General features: G+C 38.4%; 1 protein-coding gene across 1 annotated transcript; it reads left to right on the top strand.

Annotated features, from left to right (window-relative positions):
* The first annotated feature begins 919 nt into the window (after positions 1 to 919).
* LOC140378430 (SLIT and NTRK-like protein 5) lies at positions 920 to 6,447 on the top strand. The gene is made up of 2 exons (XM_072464111.1): positions 920 to 1,683; positions 2,818 to 6,447. The coding sequence occupies exon 2, from the start codon at positions 2,872 to 2,874 to the stop codon at positions 5,497 to 5,499; it is 2,628 nt and encodes an 875-aa protein (XP_072320212.1). The 5' UTR covers positions 920 to 1,683; positions 2,818 to 2,871; the 3' UTR covers positions 5,500 to 6,447.
* Positions 6,448 to 21,938: the final 15,491 nt, after the last annotated feature.

Raw genomic sequence — 21,938 nt, 5'->3', positions numbered from 1 at the left:
TATATATATATATATATATATATATATATATATATATATATATATATATATATATATATATATATATATATATATATATATATATATACACCCTCACAAATCAAACATGTTCTTATTAGGGAACCAGAATGTAGTGACTTTCTGTTTGATCTCAATCATTTCAATAATGATTGAAAACTTGAAGCACATTTTAGAAAATCTATTGTGTCAATGTATTTAAAATGTTACATGTTTCACAGTAAATGTTAGTAACTATATTAGTATTTTTAGGCAACTATCTTTCAAATGGTGACATTTTATTGTCAATATTTCTGACCTAACGTTGACAAAGAGTTCTAAGTTGGTTGTAAATGTAATGTACATTTGTACACGGCCCCTGACAAATAAAGGCGGAACTAACTAACTTACTTACTATTATTATGATTATTGATACTACTAATAATAACATTATTATTAATAATATTCATAATTATGATTTATATTATGGTTGTTGTTGTTGTTGTTGTTGTTGTTGTTATTATTATTATACGTTTTAAGATACTTCCCTTTTAAAAGCATTGATTGCATATCATCAATGCTGCATCTGTGAAAAGTGACATAATGTAATCCATATTATGACAGCTTTACCTTAAGCAGCAGCAAATAATGATGCTTCTCCCACATGAAATCAAAGACTTGTTAAGGTAGCCACACTCACTGCTATGGCTGTATAATGATTTGCCCATTTGGAGACAGAAGGAAACTCGTCCCTATAGTTTCCAAGTGACAAATCAAACGCTTGGGAGAAAAAAAAAAGTTGTAAGTGCGGTGCCGGGCTGCTTTTTTCATCATCGTGCTGCCCCCTATAGGTCAATCTTCCACCTCCACCCTCCCTCGCTTTTTTCCCTCTCTCCTCCCTCCCTTCCCCACATTACCATACCCCCTTAAAGACTATTGCACGCATTCAATTGCTTTTCATTTCCTCGTCGTGACAGTGGAGAGATTGGGGGATTTATGCGGGTTTTTTCTAGTGATTTATATGGCAATTCTTATGTTGATTCTTTCATAATGGCTGTAGGGGATGCGCCTGTTTGCACCAAAAGGAGATCAAGTTCCACTAGTTGAAACGCTGGAAGATTATACCTTCACACGGGATATCGTGCTGCCTTTGCTGGAGAAATGTCGAACATCTGAACGAGGACCCACTTAACATGACCTTTTTTGCGGACATTTGAAACGCAAACGACGTCTGTATGAACTGCTACGCGCCCCGCACTGTTGGCAGGAGGCAGGGAGACAAGAGGATTTCTCTCCTCCGCTCCGCCGGATGAAAGTCACTGTTAAAATGCATGCGGCAACAAGACGCGTCTGATGATCTTGTGGATTACTGCGCTATTTTTCCCCCCTCTTCCGGCTGCGGCTCGTTTTTTGACATGTCCGAACTTTGGGTTTCGTCTGCCTTTTCCCATTTCAATATGCTTGCCCTAATAAAGACGCCAGGGAGAAGACGCACGCAGGAGCCGTCACGTTACTGATGAAACTGTGTGTGTGCTCTCTGCGAAGCCTGGTTTATATGGACCGTCTTGAGTTTGAGGGGTGCTTTTGCCGTTCGTGTTTGGGGGTGAAATCGCAGAAAATCTATGGAGCCAGAAAGGGCGCAGGCTTTTTCACCGGGATGTTCTGGCGTTTGAGGACATACGCACGGTAAGAACGCTTATTCATTAACCCCCGTTTATTTATTTTTTGGGATGAAGACGTTTAGTTTAGACATAGGGGAGCTGTCCGCGGTACCGAATTGGGGTGTTTTACCTCGAGTTGCATAGCTGAACTTGATGCGGTGGCAATAGCGCGCTTATATACGTTTCCAGAGCGCTGTATATCATTCTCTCTGATCACAGTTTCCCCACATACAAGAGGAGCATAGACAAACCTTGCTTTTTAAGTCATGGTGGTCAATGCGTAATGAGATGGAGAGATTTGAGGGCATTAGGTGTAGCGTTGTGCTCTTCTTAGGAGTGCGTCTCTGGATGCGTGTGGGTGCGCGCCTGTGTGTGCGTGTTGCTTGGGCACGACAGAAGGGGATCTGTAACCTTCTCCGTAGCAGTTGGCTTAACAATATACCACCATTATGTGTATATAAAAGATAAAGGATAGGATTTGTCCCGCTATTTGGCATCCTTTGCTTCCTATGTGGGCTGTGACTGTTGCACTGTTGAGAGATCAAATAACCTAAATAATTTTAACATGTATATTTCTTTATTATAAATAGAAATATCAATACAATTTTATTTAAAGCTGGATTGTTTTAACATAAAGAAATGAGATGTGCCAAGTAGTTGCCACCAAAGCCATTTGGAGTGAACAAATATTTTGGGAAAAAAGCATATAAAATTATCTTATATTGTTGACTTTATCATAAACCGGGTTACATTTACATAGTGGATGATATTAATATTTTGGGGTGTGAAATTTATTCTCACGGGGATGCATTAGAGCAATCTCTGGGTCGGCACATGATGAATAGATTTTTTTCCTTCTTCACAAGATGGATTGGAATTCAGACGAAGCTATCAGAAATGCGCAGTAGCCATCCAAAAGATACAATCAGCTAAAGTATGCAGCTAATAAAGATTCATAGGTTGTTTATTTACACGTCAAAGAAAGAAAAAAAAAGGATGTCGATAACACACATCTGCATAATAAGCGCAACAATAATAGGCCAACTAGTCTTACCGATGTCTGTTCACCCACTGTGGTTGTGTGTGTGTGTGTGTGTGTTTCCACTGCATATATGACAAAAAAAAAAGCAAACTCCTTTCTCTTCTCCCTCCCTTCTAGATGACCCCCCATTCCTGCGCTTGAGTGAGCTGGGGTACCCTCTCCCAGGACAAAATGCATATCTGGATCCTCAAAATACTCCTTGTGATTGCATCATCTCTGAGGATAATCGAGATGTATGACAATTACGGGGAGATCTGTCGCAACTTATGCACATGCGAGGAGAAGGAGGGCATCCTGACCGTCAGCTGCGAGAACAGGGGCATAATCCGTCTCACCGAAATCAGCCCCGTGCAATTCTCCATGTACCACCTCCTCCTCACAGGAAACCTCCTCAAGAAACTGTCCGTCAATGACTTTATCAACTACACCGGGGTGACCATCTTGCACTTGGGGAACAACGACATATCCGAAATCGAGTCCGGAGCCTTCAACGGACTCCAGGGATTAAAACGACTGCACCTGCACAATAACAAGATCGAGATTATTCGGGATGACACTTTTGCCGGGTTGGAAAGTTTGGAATATCTCCAGATTGACTATAATTACATCACTAATATTGACCCCAATGCGTTGAGCAGACTCCACCAACTGACAGTCATGATTTTAAATGACAACTTGCTCTCCGCCCTCCCCTCTAATATATTCCGGAACGTGCCATTGACGCATCTAGATTTGAGAGGGAATAGGCTGAAAATGTTCCCCTATGTGGGTTTGTTGGAGCACATGGACAAAGTAGTGGAATTACAGCTTGAAGAAAACCCGTGGAATTGTTCCTGTGAATTGGTAGCGCTTAAAAACTGGTTAGAGAGCATTGCCTATACAGCTCTAGTGGGGGAGGTGGTCTGCGAGACACCATTTAGATTACATGGCAGGGACTTGGACGAGGTGTCTAAGCAAGAACTGTGTCCGCGACGACCTATGGATGAAACAGTGAGACCGGCGCCTCCTAGCAGCACCAGTGGATATTACCAGACCACCCCATCATCTGTCACCACCTCTGCCACCTCCTCTGCCGTTTTGAGGTCGTCCTCCAAACCCACCCGGGGCACGAGGCAATTTAACAGAACTAAAATCAAACCCACGTCTCGAATATCAGGAGGCAACCCCTATAACTACGGCCCAATCATTGCGTTTCAAACCAAATCTCCTGTGCCTTTGGACTGTCCCACCGACTGTACATGTAATTTACAGATATCTGAAATTGGACTAAATGTTAACTGCCAAGAGCGAAAGATAGAAAGTATTTCTGATCTCAAACCCAAGCCATACAATCCGAAAAAAATGTATCTCACTGGAAATTACATTCCAGTGGTGCGGAGATCTGATTTTGTCGACGCCATCGGATTGGATTTGCTCCACCTGGGAAACAACAGGATAACAGTGATCCACGACAGAGCTTTTGGGGATTTAACCAACCTGCGTAGGTTGTATTTGAATGGTAATCTCATGGACAGGCTTACTGGAGAAATGTTCTATGGCTTGCAAAACCTCCAGTACCTTTATTTAGAGTACAACAAGATCAGAGAGGTGGAGGCGGCCACGTTCCGATACCTCCCTAATCTGCAGCTACTCTTTTTGAACAACAACCTACTTAAGACATTACCAGTTGGCATTTTCTCCAGCCTGTCGATATCTAGGCTAAATCTACGCAACAACAACTTCCAAAACCTGCCTGTAAGCGGCGTTTTGGACCAACTTAAGTTATTGGTGCAAATCGATCTATTTGAAAACCCGTGGGACTGCTCTTGCGAAATAGTTGGCATGAAGATATGGCTAGAGCAGCTTAGCGCGGGCACTATGGTAAATGAGGTGATTTGTGAAAGCCCAAAACGGCATGCTGGAATTGAGTTGCGGTCTATCGAATCGGACCAGCTTTGCCCGGACTACGCAGACTCTTACGTTTTCCCCACGATGCCTACAGAAGAACCAATGGATGATCATGTCGCCACTACAGGCACGCCCCCAAAATTCCCCTCCCCGAGTAGCACCGTGCCCCTCTCGGTCCTCATCCTCAGCCTCTTGCTTGTTTTCATCATGTCCGTTTTCGTAGCTGCCGGACTTTTTGTCGTAGTCATGAAACGTCGCAAAAAGTCACAAAGCGATCGCACTAGCACCAACAACTCGGATGTGAGCTCTTTTAACTTGCAGTACAGTCTCTATAGTAACCGATCCGGCAACAAAGTCAAAGCCCCCGCTGGTCACGTCTATGAGTACATCCCTCACCCAATGGGGCACATGTGCAAAAATCCTATTTACAGATCGAGAGAGGGGAACACTGTCGAGGACTATAGGGACCTGCATGAACTCAAAGTGACGTATAGGAGTACCCCAGAGGAGGACAGGGACAGCAGTACTATGAGGAGTCCTGCGTATAGCGTCAGCACTATTGAACCACGGGATAACCCCTCCCCTGTTCCAGACACGGACCACTTCTTCAGAGGCATCCTGGAGCCGGACAAGCAATCCCCCTGCCAATCCATCCCCTCAATGCCTCCAGGGGCCAATTTAGAGTACAAGTACACTGGGCCTGTGTCATACACGTACAACCCAAATTTTGATGTCAGGCGTCAGTTCTTGCACCCGGACAGGATAAGAGAGACGGTTCTCTACGGCACAGCACCTAGTACTGTGTATGTGGAGCCCAATAGGAACGAGTACTTGGAGCTAAAAGCTAAACTGCAATCTGAGCCCGATTACCTCGAAGTCCTGGAGAAACAGACCACGTTCAGCCAGTTTTGAGCATCGGGATCATTAATGTAACAAAGCATTTTATCTCTCCCTGCAGCAGAGTGGCTCAGTTTCAACAAAAGGTGCCTTGGCACATTGCAAATAAAAAAAGAAAGAAAATGGAGTTTAAAACGTGGGGTGTGCCGAACAATCTTATTCTTATTTCTGAAACATGACATTACAGGAATGGATACAGCTTTCTTGACACAGACATGGATGGAGAACTCTGAAGCAAAATCTATTTTTCTATGGTGAAAGATCAAATAACAAAAGTGTACAGATCAAAATCTTACTCGACTTCGTTTTCCGGAGTATAACCATACATAAGATATATTGTAAATCAGAAAAATAAAATGTTTATTATAAAATCATTTCTGGACAAAAACACTGTACAGCAGATCATGAGAACTGTCTAGGGACTATTTTCTGCTGTTATCTGTAAGTAAATATTTATTGATATAATCTGCCATGTCTTTTAAAAACTTTTGATTCAATATTACCTGTGTCATCATACTTCATCAACGTCTGGAGAAAAAAACGGCTTATGTTTGTAGTTTCATTTCCTGTAGCTCTGCATTGTACAAGTGGCTTTTTTTGGAAGTGGCACACCCCCAAATGTTGAAAAAAGACATTTGAAGAAGATTATAAGTGTCTTTGTATGCTTTCTGCACTTTTGAAAATTAGAAGGAGATAAAGGAGATTATTATATTAAAAATGAATATGGGTATTCATTCTTAAAATGTAGAGTTGTTATCGGAGCAAAATTCATAAAAAAAAGTATTGTTATGTTGTCTAATACTGATATTTTAATCAATGTAACACCTATTTTTATACAGGCATTCACAGAATTCTCTATCCCTTCTCGATTTTGAGTTGTCCTAATTGCTTTGCACTTATTGCACTATATTGACCAAACTATGTTATTATTGTCATCAAATAAACAGATGTCAGGTTCATAAAGTTTGGGGATATCAGACTGTTCATGAAAACAATGTGTTAGTATTGATTTAAGTTAATTATGAACATAAAACTTGAAAATTAAAACGTTTTGAATGGAGTCTTCAAGGCATAATGTTAAATTAGTTTGTTATAAAACTGCAGTATATTGACCACTCTATAGAAATAACGAGAGCCTGCATGTTGTATGCAATCAGATAAAATACAGTCTGTTTCCCTCGGAGGGAAAAACTGTCTCGGTGCAAATTTGAATCAATGATTTTCAGTCAATGACGATTATCTGAGATGTCCCTTAGCGAAAAAACAGACAATACGAAAATACATAGGTGTTAACATAAATATCCATGCAAGAGCTACATCGAACGGTGTAAGTTTTATTGCAAAAAAGGTACTGCTGTTTGTGTATCTAGTAATGTCCAGACAAAACACACAGAAAATATGTGAAAATCTTAAATAAATTCTGGTGTCAGCATGGTTAAAGGTGCATAAGTACATTTATCAGTCCATATACAAATACAATTAAACATGTTTGAGTTTGCATTTTGAAACAGAAAAAATAGTAGTAAATTGAGTATTTGTAAATCATAATTTGTGTTCAAATAAATATGAAAATACTGCCATTAGACATACTATTTTATGTTTTCACAGTTGTGCAAGTGTAGTGCAAAATACACACCATGATTGGTTATAAGAAATATGTTTCTTGTAACTGATAGTGTTGGTATTTCTGACAACATAGATTGAGGCAATACAATATTTTTCGGTAAATTGTAATTTGTTTGAATTGAGAAAAAAAAATACATGTTTTGAAAAATCTACCACACAAAAACCTAAACGATAATCACGTGTCTCTGGCTGTGTCTTGCATTGAGAAAATGTTTTAAAACGGCTTCTGGTTTATTGAATCCCTTTTAAGCACTTGACCGCTTAGAATCCAATATGCAAAGCAGGCCTATAAAAATGCAACTGACTCTCCTCGGCTCCTCCATTTTAGTGTGCAGTGCGCATCACCATTTAGGAATTCAGCCTTCCCTTTAGAGACAAAACCACCTTTTAAATGCTCACCAAAGCTCATTCAGTTACACCATTTAGAATCATTTTTATGCCTAAACAAAGCTATACTGTTGCATTATGGTTGATTTCTATTAAAGAGGGGATTGTATTTAGTGGATCTTTTCATAGATGGCCAGACACGAGAACAGAAGGCACCATTTGGGAGCTGTGGAGTCCTGGAAGCCTGTGTAACTGTGGATGTGTCATTTGGGTGGCAGGGGACGTGAATCATGGCCAAGAGTGGCACAGTCGCCTGGCGTTCAGAGCCTATGGGATAAGCAGTGGTGACAGTTTTTGACACGGGTTGCTGCTTATTGCTTTGATGTAAATAGAGGGAATTATGCATAGGCTCCATCTTTTGATTGAGTGTAATGTGCGTGATGGGTGTCCAGTGGTGGACGAACGACTCTGTATTGTTACTTATGTAAAAATACAGATACAGGAGCAAGAATTTAAATCATCATAAACAAATTTCTACCTTCTAATGCAATCAATTTAAAGTATATACTTTATAATAACTGCACTAATTCCTGCCTTAGTAAAGCATTAACAAAGACTTAATTCATAGTGAATAAATAGTTTATTAACAATTATTCAGGCTTATTAACTACTTAACTAATACTCTGATTCCTAAACCTAACAATAACCTTTAAGTAATTAAAAAGCCTGAATAATGCTTAATAAACAATTTGCTGATTATGAGTTATGTCTTTGTTCATGCTTTGTTAAGGCTAAATAAGGTGTAGCTATTATAAAGTGGTTACTTTCAGAATAAAAATGTTTAATACATTTTCAGAACTATTAAAGCGTCAAATGTAGTGAATTTGAACTGAAAAAATGGTGCGGGTTTTTGGTCCACAAACGTGACTCAATCAATATAAATCATGCTAAAAATAACCCCTCAAACCGTATAGAAAGTGTTTGGTACTGCTTTTGTACTTGACCTTCAGTTCCATTGGTAGTTACATTTGAATTGGTGAAGCTTAATGACTTTGGTGGGTTAGATGTCTTAAGGCTGGTCTACAGGCGCCTGCAGAGCTGATTACAATTCTCTTTAACCTTATTAATATAATCTTTAAGGTGCACAATGTAATTTTTTTGGTGGGGGGTTTGCCACATGTTTGTCTCCTTGCCAAGGCTATTGTTCTGCCTGGAATGTTCAACAGTACAGCATCAAATATATTCATCCAGTATTTTTAAAAATGCAAATCTTTAAAAAATAAATAAATAAATAAAATAAATCTTACTGGGAGTGCAGTCACTTCACTTCACTGTGCTTGTCTTCAAGAAGATTTAATGCCATAATGCCACAAAACATAACAATCTCTTTTGACATGTAAAGCTCAAGTTTAAACCATACAATTGGGATATTACATGACATAACTCTCAATATGTAAAATACTTAATTATTTTGTGAATTGAATCATTTTATGCCTATGGGGCCCGCTATTCCCCCGTTTGTGTTTTTGTTTTTTCTTCAAACAGTGGTACTATACATCGCTATAAACAAGAAATATTTGTTTCCATGTTGCATATTTTCATATTTTCAACAAACTAAAAGGTAGGTGCAAAATAGTGTTTGCGCTATGACTAATTACTTCTTCTTTGTCCTCTTTTGCATCATTTTGGGCGTCACTTGACCCATTTTACAAGTGCTGCAATATTCAGGCAACTTTGGGAAAAACGAGAAGAAAAACGAGAAAAAAAGAAAAAAAAAAAACGGTATGAGTTTCATAATCCCTGAATCACGCTTTGCAAATACGCTTGTTATTATTATGTGAGCCGGGCCCGAGAATCTGATGCTGTTAACTTGCTTTATAAAATGTTGACAGCCAGGAGGACGGCAGGGGCCCGTGGCAGTTGGAATGACACTTTTAATCAGCCAATGGCCTCTTTACATTTTACACAAATGGATACATCAAACTAAATACAAAGAGTTTTTATTGGGACTTTCTGAGCGATTCATTTTACAGGCCTTCATGAGAATTGTAGCCACTGGACATTCACTTTATCCGTGATGTTGTGGGGCAGTAAAACGCTGCCCTCCAGTTAACAGTAGAGTGAAAAAAAGACGAAAAATGAAGGTCAAAATCTGTATTCTGATAGCACATTAAGTTTAATTTCTTTCAAGGTTGCAGTGAAATTTGATGAGTATAAATGTACGATTCCAAAATGTTGGAGAAACAAAAAGCATTTATATGATATTCTTGGGGTGTGTCTTGGAGATGTAATTGCTTTACCTGGAGTATTCAACATTGTGGCATTATATATACCGTTGAGTTAATTACAGGTTTATTGCTTAAAAATACCTTGACAATTCATCCATGTTTACTGAGAATGTGCTCACCTTTCCACAAATCTGACTTGTAACTTGGCCTCGTGGCGCCAAATTGTCGGAAATGGAAATGAGCAAGTGGCATTCTCTCAATCAAAAAAAGATACATTTACATATTTTCTCTGCCGATCTTTTCCGACTGTAAGTTCTTTGTAGAGTTCTAATTGGATTTGCGCTCCAATCGACTGCTACTTCTTGATTTGACACGTGTTCTCTTAATGCTCGAGAAGTCCATGAGACGCGAGCTGTCAATATTAGGACAAGCAGCGAGAGACATTTTGTTCTCCAGTGTTCTTCTTTTCTGCTTCTCAGTCCATTTGAGATTTAATCAATGTGAAACACTACAGTGCTTCAGAGCCATCGGGGTGCATAAAGTGTTGGCACATCACATTGGCGCTGGGTTAAAGCTACAGCCAAGTTATCCAAAAATCTGGATTAGATATATTACTTCACAAAATAGCAAATTGAGAGACAAAAAACACCTATTTCAGCGTCAGGTTATTAAAGACGCACTGTGTGATTTTTTTAGATGGATAGATCAGCAATAATATATCCATAGAGAGAAACAAGTCACAAAAAAGGGGGGGGGAAGTGCAATTCAATAGCGATTTCTGTATAAAATAATCTAACTCAACAGGTAATGAGTTTCAGGAGTTTTGACCATGCTGAAAATGTTTTCTATTCTTTTTTCAAAACATAAAAAAAATTGTCATGTAAAATTGCAGCGATGACGGAAATGACAGTTTTGAGAAAATTGAAAGCAAATTGGACTTTGCTGAGAAGCGAGACAGCACCAGAACAAAAGAATCCTCCCTTGCCCACATGCACCTATTACTGTCCATTACAGCGGCCTGTGGGACTCATAGAGAGCACAGCACCTGACATTTCCTATCCTGCTGAGTTAGTAATCTGACCTTCAAAATGCAAAAAGGGACTTTTGGAAAGACCGAGAGCGTTTCCAGCTCGTTGTACACGTGGTTATAGGATATTTGGATTTATGTATTATTTATTGTTCTTTTTAAAGTGTATGCACAACTTGCACAGTTTTGAGACTCCAGGATTAGTGAATTAAATTGAATTGCTTTTTGGCTCCTCCAGCAACTACTACATGTTGATTTGAAAATGGCTCAATTCAGCTAGAAAATTGTCTTTCTTAAAAATTGGGCTTTACATGTATAGTTTTATCATTTCAAAATATGCTCTACTCGCCTATACATCAACGGGTAAATAGCTTGAGAACTTACAATTTTAACTTGACATTTTTACTATAGAGGAAAGACTAAGGTCTCAAATTGTGTTGCATTTCCAATTGTATGCAAACATGTAAGAATTTCTTAAATGTCTGTGATGCTTCCATCTTCTGGCTGAAACAAACTTAAAGCACCTGTTTCTTCCATTAACTTATTTTAGTTCAGGAAAGTGCCTTTTACTCCATGTAAGATATTATAAAAGCAGCTCTATATAAGAAGAAAATTACACTGAACAATATTACGACCCACACGAATGTCCCTCTCTCCCTGTCAAGATCAAACTGAGATAGAGGACTAGATGGGCGGGGCTAACAGTTTCGGTTTTGAGCTCTTGGAAAGCACAGACAACGTTCAAAGGAAAACTTCAGGATCGCCCATGCTCTATGGGGCATTGCAGTATTATAGATAAATCATGTAAAACACTATTGGCGACATATGCCCAGAATACGTGTAAATAACCATTAGCCTTTTAGAAGCCTACGCCATGTGTCACCAAAGAGACTTGTCCCATATGCCTGAAACATATCAAACAAACAAACAAACAAACACACACACACACACCATCCGCCCGTTGCACCACTTCCTGCCTCTACCTCCTCCCTCCTCGTCTGCACCCGGGTCTCTGGATGACGCGTTCAATTGAGTTCAAGGAGACGTGGGTAATTGCGAGGGCAGGGGTGGCATCTGACAGGCGCCGATGGCTCCAATGATTGCTTTAATCAGGAGTGGTTAATGGAATTCCTTCAGGCATGTAGGAAAACTCGGATCTTCATCAACTGGTTTTAACCCCCAGACAACCTCGGCACCTTTAGCTGCGGAGTTTTAATTACTGATCAGAATCGGGTCCGTTTTGGTTACTATATATATCTGTTTCCATATCATTCTCCGCCTTCAACGCCTGTCTGCAGTGTATGATGTATAAAGCTCAGGTTTTGCGTCAGGTTTCCCTCCTGAGTCAGCCCTCTCTATCGTTTTGGGGAGTATACTGGCTTGTGATGTCTGATATTTTGGCTTGAAAGGTTGAGCAGTAATTTTCAAGTTGGCTGCGTTTCATTGCGACCGTGTGTTTCTGCCTCTGCCTTAAATGTCACTGATCAGGTGGTGTTTAGTTTGTCTCCAAGGCCCTATTATTTGGGTTCAGAAACTATGTTCTTTTAAGGTTGTGACCTCTTATGTCAGCTGATGGGAAAATGCATTGGAAACTTTTTATTCTAATACAGTAAAATCAGTTTCCCAGCACAGATATATTGTAAAATTAGCTCTTAGGGTCAAAATTAGCCCGCAGTGCACTGCCTGCATCTCATTATAAAGCATTTTCCATGAAGCAGGAAGTGCAGTGTTACCATACTAATACTATATTTAACTTCACTTTATCGTGACAGGTAAACGCTGCTCTAGTCTCCGAAAAGTGTAAAAAACACGCTTATAAACTTTATCAAAGTGAATAAATAAGATGATCTGGATGCTTTAGATAAATGAGGAATACATTTAGACTTTGTGTCTATATTTTAGGTTTAAATATATCTAGTTCGGTTCTTCACGTTTTTTAAGACAATTAAAAGAGATCACAAATGTACAGGTAAAGCACCTTTAATGTTGTGTAGCTTTAGAATTTGTGATTTGTGATAAGTGATTCATTTTATATCTAAATATCAAAGTATTTACAGATGTACTGTGTAACTTGGCCATCTGCTTGTTTCCATATGTATATTTTATGTTTCCATTTCCATGGAGACAAGCAGGTGGCATATTCCTTATCAGAAAAGCTACATAGTGCGTCACAAATGCACCAATACTTGTATTTAAATACATCTGTCTGATTTGTATTCAGATCATTCTTGACACAATGTCTTTCTTCTTGGAATATATTTGTTTAAAGCTGGAAAGCTTTTGTTCCCCCCTTCTTTTCTTTATCGTTTGCTGAATGAGTAATTTTTTATGTTTTCCACCAAAGGGTATCTTGTAAAAGCAGCACCCTTTGACTAAAAACCCTTTTGCTGTGTGAAAATCAGGTAGTTTTAAGTGGAGTTTCATGGCGTGCATTTGAAAGTTGATTTGTGCCATTATTGCCTTTACCATGAATCTCCATCCGTATGTAACGCGCAAACCTCTCTCATTTCAGTGTTAAAGCCTGAATAATTATGGCTCACCTTCTTTCACTTTATCCCTTCTTTAGAAATTATATGAATCTTAATGGAAGATTATGGAAACATTATGCACATGGAAAAGGCTTGAATCATAAAATGTGTTCTAATCTTCTACGTCTTTTACAGTGTGACCTGTAGACAAAAAATATATCTATATATAAATATCTAGCACGAGCTGTGATTGTGTTGTGTAAGCTGTACATGACAAAAGTGCATGAACAAGATGGAATACTACATTTTAAGATTACGTACTTACAGTAGAGATTATACCATTATTGTATAAGGTTGTATTCCTCAAAAAACATTTCTCATATCTTTCTCAATAGAACTATTAGCAATACAGATTTTTGTTTTAGATGAGAGAAAACGAAAATAAAAACTACGCATAGAACTGAAGCCATAGTATATATTTCTCATTAATGTGTTAATATAGTGTTTTAGAAATTCATTTTGAGTATTTACTTTTTTTTTTTTAGTAACCTGACAACAGTTTGTATTATTACTCTACAATTAGTACAACAAGTACAACTCATGCGTGGTGATATTATTAATACAACTAAAGCAACGCAAGTTTGAAATTGTTTTTATTATTAGTATAAGTTGTAGCTGTAGCCGAATGATGATACTTCTGTGTCATCATCATTACCAATATTATTAATAATCTATACTACTGCTATTACAATACTCCCACATCATTTTACTTCCACAGCTTCAATATTTACTTTAATAAAAAGTATTTCCAAACAGTTTGCAACAAGACAAAATGCATCCATGTACGTTTTAACTTATAACCCATTAAGATTTAAGCCTCTCCCCTTTTTCAATCTCTAATCTCTTCCCATATTCATCCGTCCTTCCTTTCTGTTTACACTGGCTGAGGTCATTGATCCGGATGGCCCCACACTTTGATAAATGGCACCGAGCACATTACTGACTCCAGCGGTCCAAGAGAGAGCGAGAGAGAGAGCGAGAGAGAGAGAGAGAGACGGGGGGGTTGTCCAGCCCAATATACAGCCCTGTGATGTATGAGTTCCTTCACAGTGTCAAGCCATCTAAGTGGCGACTGTCCCGGGCTGGACTATCCCATATGCTGGACTTCACTTTAGTCTGATGGAAAAAAAAGTCCAGTCATTTATTGTGAGCCTAACATTGCATGCAACTTTGGATGGAAGATTTTATATTAATGATGGTGCAACTCGCCAAGTCAGGAGTTTTAGAAGAGATGACTGATAGCTTTCTGTTGCTAGGAGAGCTTCTTTCATTTGTAAATGGAATCAGCGTTTCTTTTACAGGGCCTTGTATAAGAAATCATGCACTCAGTCTGATCTTTTTGAAAGTGGTGGGCTGTTTAAAAAAAGGTCTAATGTGTAACTAAGACATCAATCTTGTATTTATTCAATTAACATTTGTAATTCTAGACAAACGCTGTGACAAACATGCATTATGGCCAGCAGATCTGGGGTCTCATTTGTAAAGCTATACGTGGAAGTCTTGCAAAGAGAGTCGATACGGACACAACACAAACTTCAATCACATCGCACATTACCACGAGAAGTTGCCTTTTCACAGATCATAAACCTGATGTCGAAATGTTGGTACGGCCTTTTCGTATGTACGCACGGGTTATAAATAAGACCCCTCACCTGTGACTTGGTGGCGTCAATTGGTTTTCTCCATAAAGATAGATATATATACAGTATATAGACCACAATAACATGTCCATTGAAACAAGACCGCAGAAAGGATACATAGTGCACGTTTAAGAAGAGTTAGTTGTCACAATGTCAATGTCTTTAAAGCAGGAACACAAAAGGTTTCAGTAAAAGCGAAAAAGGGCAAATTGCCATGGCCAGACAGCTAGATCAGAGCATGTCCGAGACTGCTGATCATACGGTGTGTTGCCTGCTTTAGTCAGTATCTTCTAAGTGGTAAGGAACAGTGAATAAGCTAATTCTGTTTCTAATGGTGACAGATTTGCAAGTTTATTGGATATTAGGAAGCCTGCCATGATGCGATGCTTGAGTGATAAATTTAGTGAGCGATGATGAGATCTTTCATTCAGCCAGTGGAGAAAGACGTACTCAGTTTAAGTGCAGTTACAGGTACAAATACATTACTGAAATAAAAGTATGGCAAACATTTTCTTAAGTAACAATTTAAAACTATTAAAAACTATTCAATGTGTTAAATGTACTGTCATTGGTAAAGAAAGAGTTTCTTCTGAATCGATCTATCTATCGAACATCTTAAATACTGCAGAAAAGTACTTTAAAAAAAACAACAACATTTCAGTCCAGTTAAAAATATAGTAGAGTAGAAAAAGTAACAACTAAAATATACTTACTTACCTATACATTTGACTCATGTACTGTGCTTTTACTTTCGTACTTTGTTATATTCCACCACTGCATTCAGCTGCACATTTAAGTTCAATTATTTCCATATTATTCCAATAGGTGACTAACTGAATTAAAGAGGAATCGAAAGTCTAACCAACTCTGACACCTAAATCTAGCCACATATAGTTGGTAAAAGTGCAGTATATTTGCTGTAATGATGACAATTACATCCTTCCCCCCCAAATTGCCTATTGCAGTTCTGAGAAGAGGTACTTTGTGTACAGCTAACTCTATGATGTTGTCAGGGGAGGACACTTTAATGCGACTTTGGAGTTACTTCCTCTGAACTTTTTTTTTTTTTTTTTCAAAAACAGAAACTTCAAACAAACAATTCAGGACTAAAAAGTAACAAAAAAGAATGGGTTTTTGTGTATCTTTTAGCATTACAAGATTAGGTTTATATAAAATATGGAGCAAGTGTGGGCACATTTTCAGAGTATTTATGATATGTGGTTAAAAGAGAATCAGATTGACAGTAAAACTCTATTTGTATTCCCATTCTAATTCTGTAAATCCTGCTCCTGTTCTCCTGCCCTCATTTAGGTTCTATCCGGGTGGTTCTTAAAACGTGATGCGCAGTGAACACATCGCCGGGCCTGCTAAAGGAATTAGACTGCGCACTGGGAGATCAGTCAGATAATGAAATGGTGGGAGGTAGAAAAACTAATTTTCTCACTTGTGAGGAGAGAAATACTAATGTGCCTATTGAAACGCCACAGAAAAGCACAGACGAGGAGGAACTAACAAAAGCCAGTGTTATTCAAATTTTTTGCTCAAATGACAGAGCAGAAAGCGGAAGTGTAAGGGGTTGATTATACCTAGTTAAGACACAGCATATCTTGTAATTCAAAGAGGCATCTACGAGCACCACATTTTCCACTTATTTAGTTAATATTTATGTTATAGTCTTTATTATTATTTTTACTTTACCAAGTTCACTGAAATACTAATGAACAAATAATACTAAATTGAAGGTTTGATAAGTTCTGGACTTTTAAGAGGACATGTACTTAAAGCAGGGGTACATGATTTTCATACTGCAAAACCGCAAAAGCAGGTTTTTAAATCTTTGTAACTTGTCCCTAGCTCCCCCTTTGGCACGTAGCTAATGTTCACATGCAATAACATTGGGGCTCGTCAACAGCTTTAAAACACCACCTTTTTTCAGGCAGCAAAGTGAAACTGGGGTGCACCACCCCAGATGGGGGTAATCAGATGGGTGTTAGTGTTAGGGTTAGAACTGCCAATAAAACTGATTCATTTCACCATAGCAATCAACACATTTGATGTATTTATTTGTATTTAAGGAAGGGGGGGTTGATCGTTATGTTACATATTTATATTTGAAGATTTCCATTCTATATAATACTATTTACCTGCAGTGTATTGTCTATAACAACTTTCACTGTTTTAACTCATGTCTTTGCTTCTTACCCATGTCCAGAACAGGGTGCTGGTGATGGGAAAAGTACTATTTTGCCAGGCTAGCCGGGTGTGCGCAGATTGATGGTTGGCGTATGTTTGGACAATAGCGCGGCTGAAGTTGGCACCGTGTGGGCGGCCTTGTTAAAGCCTGGCTCCAGAAGGGCTTTCACAGCAGCACTGACGTCAGACTCTTGTGCTGCACTGGACTGGTGAGAGCGGAGGTTATGTGAATGCTCAAGCAAAAATATTACAAAGAAAATAACATCTATTCCAGAAACGTATAGATCCTTTAAAATACTATTTAATCCGAATGTTGAAAATGACGTAATGGAGGCGACTGGAGGCGGAATGAAGTTGATCATAAGACATGTTAATTTAAAAAAAAAAAAAAAAAAAAAAAAAAAAACGTATTTAGCTACAAAATACTGAATACCTGCATTGAAATGTATTTTGTAGTGTATTCCATTACTTGGTCTTATCAGAGTACTGTATTCTGAACACTTAAAATACTTTCACTTCGAATTGCCTAAAACACGGCATCTCCACCGGATAAGATATGTTTTTCACAATTTAGAGAAGGTTAAATTGCATATGCACTTAGTATAAGAGATGCATATTTTATTTTCCTCTCTAATTCAGTGCAGTGCAAAAGAAAGCATAACTCTAACTTTGTATTCTGAATATGTTACGGTACATGTATTCAATTATCTTCCAACATTGTTACTAACAGAACAATTTGCCAAAGGCAGAACAAGTTTCTATTTTGAATTTAATGTTTATTTTAGTGTCAGTTAGTTTACTTTTTTTTATAAAACAAACTTTCAAGCCTTAAAATTGTATTTGAGCTTCAAAAACATTTTATTAGTGTTACATTTATTTGTCCAGTAAAAACGATTTTACCTTCATCCAAATCAAATGGCTGTGATTGGCTGTCACTCACATGTATCCGTGTGCTAAGGATTTACCAAATTCATTATATTTGTTGGCAATCTGTGAATAGTCCTTCTTTCTCCATTGATATCACATTATGTTCCAGTTCACTTTTGCCTCCAGTGGACTCCATTCTGTAATTTAAATGTAACTTTTAAAGATTTGATCCACGAGTTTGAGAACATTACAACATTTGGACAACTGGACCATGGCCATTGCGATTCAGTCTAGCTCACGGCAGATTGATATGTGTAGTATTCTGAATTGAGTGCTACACATTTATCAGTCTGGGCAGGCCGAAAGGAGTCAGGGAAAAAGGCGTAGTGTCATGACCAATATTTGAATCTGATTGGTTGAAGCGCCACAAAAGCGGAACAAGGCAAGAAAACAAACTGTTGTTAAATCCAGAGAATTAGAAGAATCACAAATAGGTTTATTGCCTATGAACTTGCTTCTGCGGTAAGGTGCAACATACAACAATGAATGAAATATATCAAATAAATCATGCATAAAATTAAGAATTTGCTAATAGACTATGTCTGGGTATATACACAACATTTTACAGATGATTAGAAATAGAGCAAAATGTGAGCAGTGCAATGGACAATTATTGGTTTAGATAATTGTTTTGAGTGGCAGGTGTTAGTGTTCTTGAGTCCAATGGCTGAGGGAAATGGCAGGAGGTTCTGGACTGTAGCCTCTTGCCTGCTCGTCCCAGAGTCTTGAAGACACACAGGTCCTGCAGAGATGGAAATATCAGTAGAGTGCACAATGCTCTGTAGTAGTTTATCCTGGCTGTGGCTCAGTGATTCCCGTGTAAAACTGCACCATCATCTGCGCCGGCAGCTCGGCTTTCCTCAGCTGCCGCAGGAAGTACATCCTCTGCAGGTTCTTCTTGAGGAGGGAGCTGATAGTGGGCTCCCATTGATGTCCTTGGTGATGGTGGTGCCGAGGAAGCGGAAGGAGTCCACGGTGGTGATGGGGGAGCCAGTAACAGACTTCTTCCCCATCCTCAAATACGCAAAGCACATCTATGCACATGGTTGCACTGCGATTGGTCAGCCACTCAATCGCCGGGCTCAAACCTAATAGCATGAGCCCGACCATGGGTTCGTGAATTAAGTATCGTGATATTTCATCTGACAGGGCAGGTTGATAGCAATTAACATTTTGAAACAAAATGTAATTTCTTTTGGATGGAAAAAGTCTTCAAAATGCTGCATACAACAGGAAGCTGAATGCCATCAATCAGAATCAGAAAAAGGTTTACTACCATTGCCAATGAACAGAATTCACAAACATAGGAACGTGATTCAGTGTAACTTAAAATATGAATTAGTGGGTTGTGTATTTGTGGCATTCTCTGACCCGCCCCAGCCTGCCCTGCACCACAAAATCTATTTTTCAACCCGCCCCGTCCCACGGTAGCCCTATTGAAAAGGTTGGGTATTGAAAATGTAGTCTGGAGTCTGAAGAAGCACCTGAAAGCTTTTTGCTGGTGACAAGGTGAAGGATCTGCACATGAGCAATGAGACGTTTTAACAAATCAATCATTAAATAAACTGTGAGTTTCCTTCGCATCCTCTCTTGCTCTCTACTTGCTTGCTCTCAGTGCAGCAGGAGCAGAACCAGACGTCGTGGAGGAGGGCAGACACAGGTAAATCAGCTCACACAGAGAGATCATGGATAGTGATGACTGCACAGACGTGTTCCCTACATGTTAAGTTGTGAAATAATGTGAAATGCTTTATTACAATTTGACTCAAATTCACAAAGAAACTAGTCTAAGTTGGAACTGAATTTAGACACACCTAAATTCAAAGATAGCCTTCATGGGCGGCGGCTCGTGCATCACAACCATCATTCATACTTGGAATGGAAAAATGCATCGCAATTTCTAAGATGTATTGTGCACCTTTCTAATGAGGACTATGGCCATTGTAAATTACAATTCTAAACATATTGGTTGTTTTAGATAGTCAAAATATGCCATAAACTACCGGTTATCCACCTATAATGTTATGGCTGATCAATGTATACCAAAGCATTATGTAACACGACAAACCATCACACATTATTCATTGCATTTAAACCCTAATAAGCTGTGGGCCTTCATCTATGTCAAAGATTGAGATCTGAACCAGCGCTGAAAGTATTTTTTTGGGTCACTCTGAGCAGTCGGTTGCTGACTTGCCCAGAAAATATTGCACTTGTTAGTCATAGCGCTTGACAGATTTACATATCTCTCTGTGTGCGTCATCCCGAGTGCAGATCACCACACGGAGCAAGAATTCTAATAAATACATGGTTTGCATCGAGAAAGACACAAGCAACAGAGCCTGCATTATTAAAAGTCATCGGTGACATTTGAACACTGTAATCCAGGCTGCATTCATAAGCGACAGTTATTTTTGGCTATTTACACAGTTGCACATCCACTAGACGTTTTTCTAGTGTTGATCCACTTTTAACACTATTTGCATCCTACTTAGCACTTTCAAGCCACCTCTTTACACCAGTAATCTATTCACAATGTTTCAAAAATATCTTCTCCAACAAAGAAACTCACTGCTCTCAAAATATTTCCATTGCATAATCCAAAGTCCTCCTAGTGCTCGTGAACATTAACCTACTGCTGGATTCGTACAGCAGAAAATTCCAGACACAGCAATGACATCATGGAGACAAGCAAGTGGCAAACCCTTCACAGCGGACCTTTAAAAAGACAATAGACATAAAATAGACTTAAATACAAGTAAAATAATAATAATTAAATTCAACAAAAATATACTGGTGGTCCAAATTTACATCACCCCAGCAATAGCATTGTGGTCAGACTAAATTAATCTGTAATTTGCTTTATCACTTCAAATTACTTCTTCATCCAAAATTCAGCCAGCGCAAAAAAACACCTTCTATAAAGTTCATACAATTTTAGAATGAAGTGTTTAATTTCTTGCAGTTAATAGAAGTATTGGCATAACGATTAGAATGTATACATTTCAATACAATTACATACCTATCTCTACATTAAATCTAACAAATATATATTAGAAGTAATTATGGTGGTGTCTAGTGGTAGTGCCACATACAGAACAGAATATCTGTAATGTATGCACCAGGACAAGCTCTGGTGTTAAAGGTAAAAGCTACTGGTCAAAATGTATAATTACAATTTTCTTATTTTTATAAAATCATACCTGCCAGTTTGATCTTGACAGTAGTATTTTTTTTAAAAATGGGACAGTTACATAGTTATTAAACTAACACAATAGACTTTTTTTTTTTTTTTTAATACATTCAGTGTGACACTGCAGCACATATTCAAATATCTCAAATTAAAAGAGCCTGTTTTGGAGCTGATCTATTTGTGAAAATATGTTTTATTTTTCTCTACAAAGGCATGTTACGCTGCAGGACTGAAAAAAACAAAAAAAACATCAAGTACCCAATTTTCTAGTTTTTTGGAGTACAAGCACAATCCGAATGCCATAATCATAAACAATCTTTGTATAATCATAATATTATTTCTTGTTTATTGTATTGTCATTCCATCATTATATTTTATATGCAGCCTTTTATCAGTAAACACCTGGCTTAAGGCTGCAAATTGTGGCAAACACCGGGGAACAAGTCATCACTGCACATTAGATCTCATTTAGTATGGTAAAATGTGTTAACAGGAGAGAATTAGCACCAAATGAATCCACTAGAGAGTTCCCCAACTCATCTAACTGTCAAGGCGCTATTATAGACTCCATATAAATGTGTAAGGTACCATGGGACGCAGCGCTTATTGAATTACTCCAAAATTAAACCATTAGCACAGAGAAATCAGGCTCACCATGAGGATGTAGCATCTCTGTGTGATGGAAGAGAGAGATCGAGAGAAAGAGTCTGGACATTGTAAACCTGGATTTTCCACTTCAGTAAAAGCAAGCTATAGACAAGTTTG

Source organism: Eucyclogobius newberryi, unplaced genomic scaffold (assembly GCF_026437365.1).
Source record: "Eucyclogobius newberryi isolate DKJ021-1_F unplaced genomic scaffold, fEucNew1.0.hap1 SCAF_1, whole genome shotgun sequence".
NCBI classification, from domain to species: Eukaryota; Metazoa; Chordata; class Actinopteri; order Gobiiformes; family Gobiidae; genus Eucyclogobius; species Eucyclogobius newberryi.
The sequence above is the reverse complement of the archived record's forward strand: the minus strand, read 5'-3'. Positions and strand labels throughout refer to the sequence as shown.

Bases quoted from the DNA above. Each gene is read 5' to 3' on its own strand.
- LOC140378430 (XM_072464111.1), top strand. From the start codon at position 2,872: ATGCATATCTGGATCCTCAAAATACTCCTTGTGATTGCATCATCTCTG.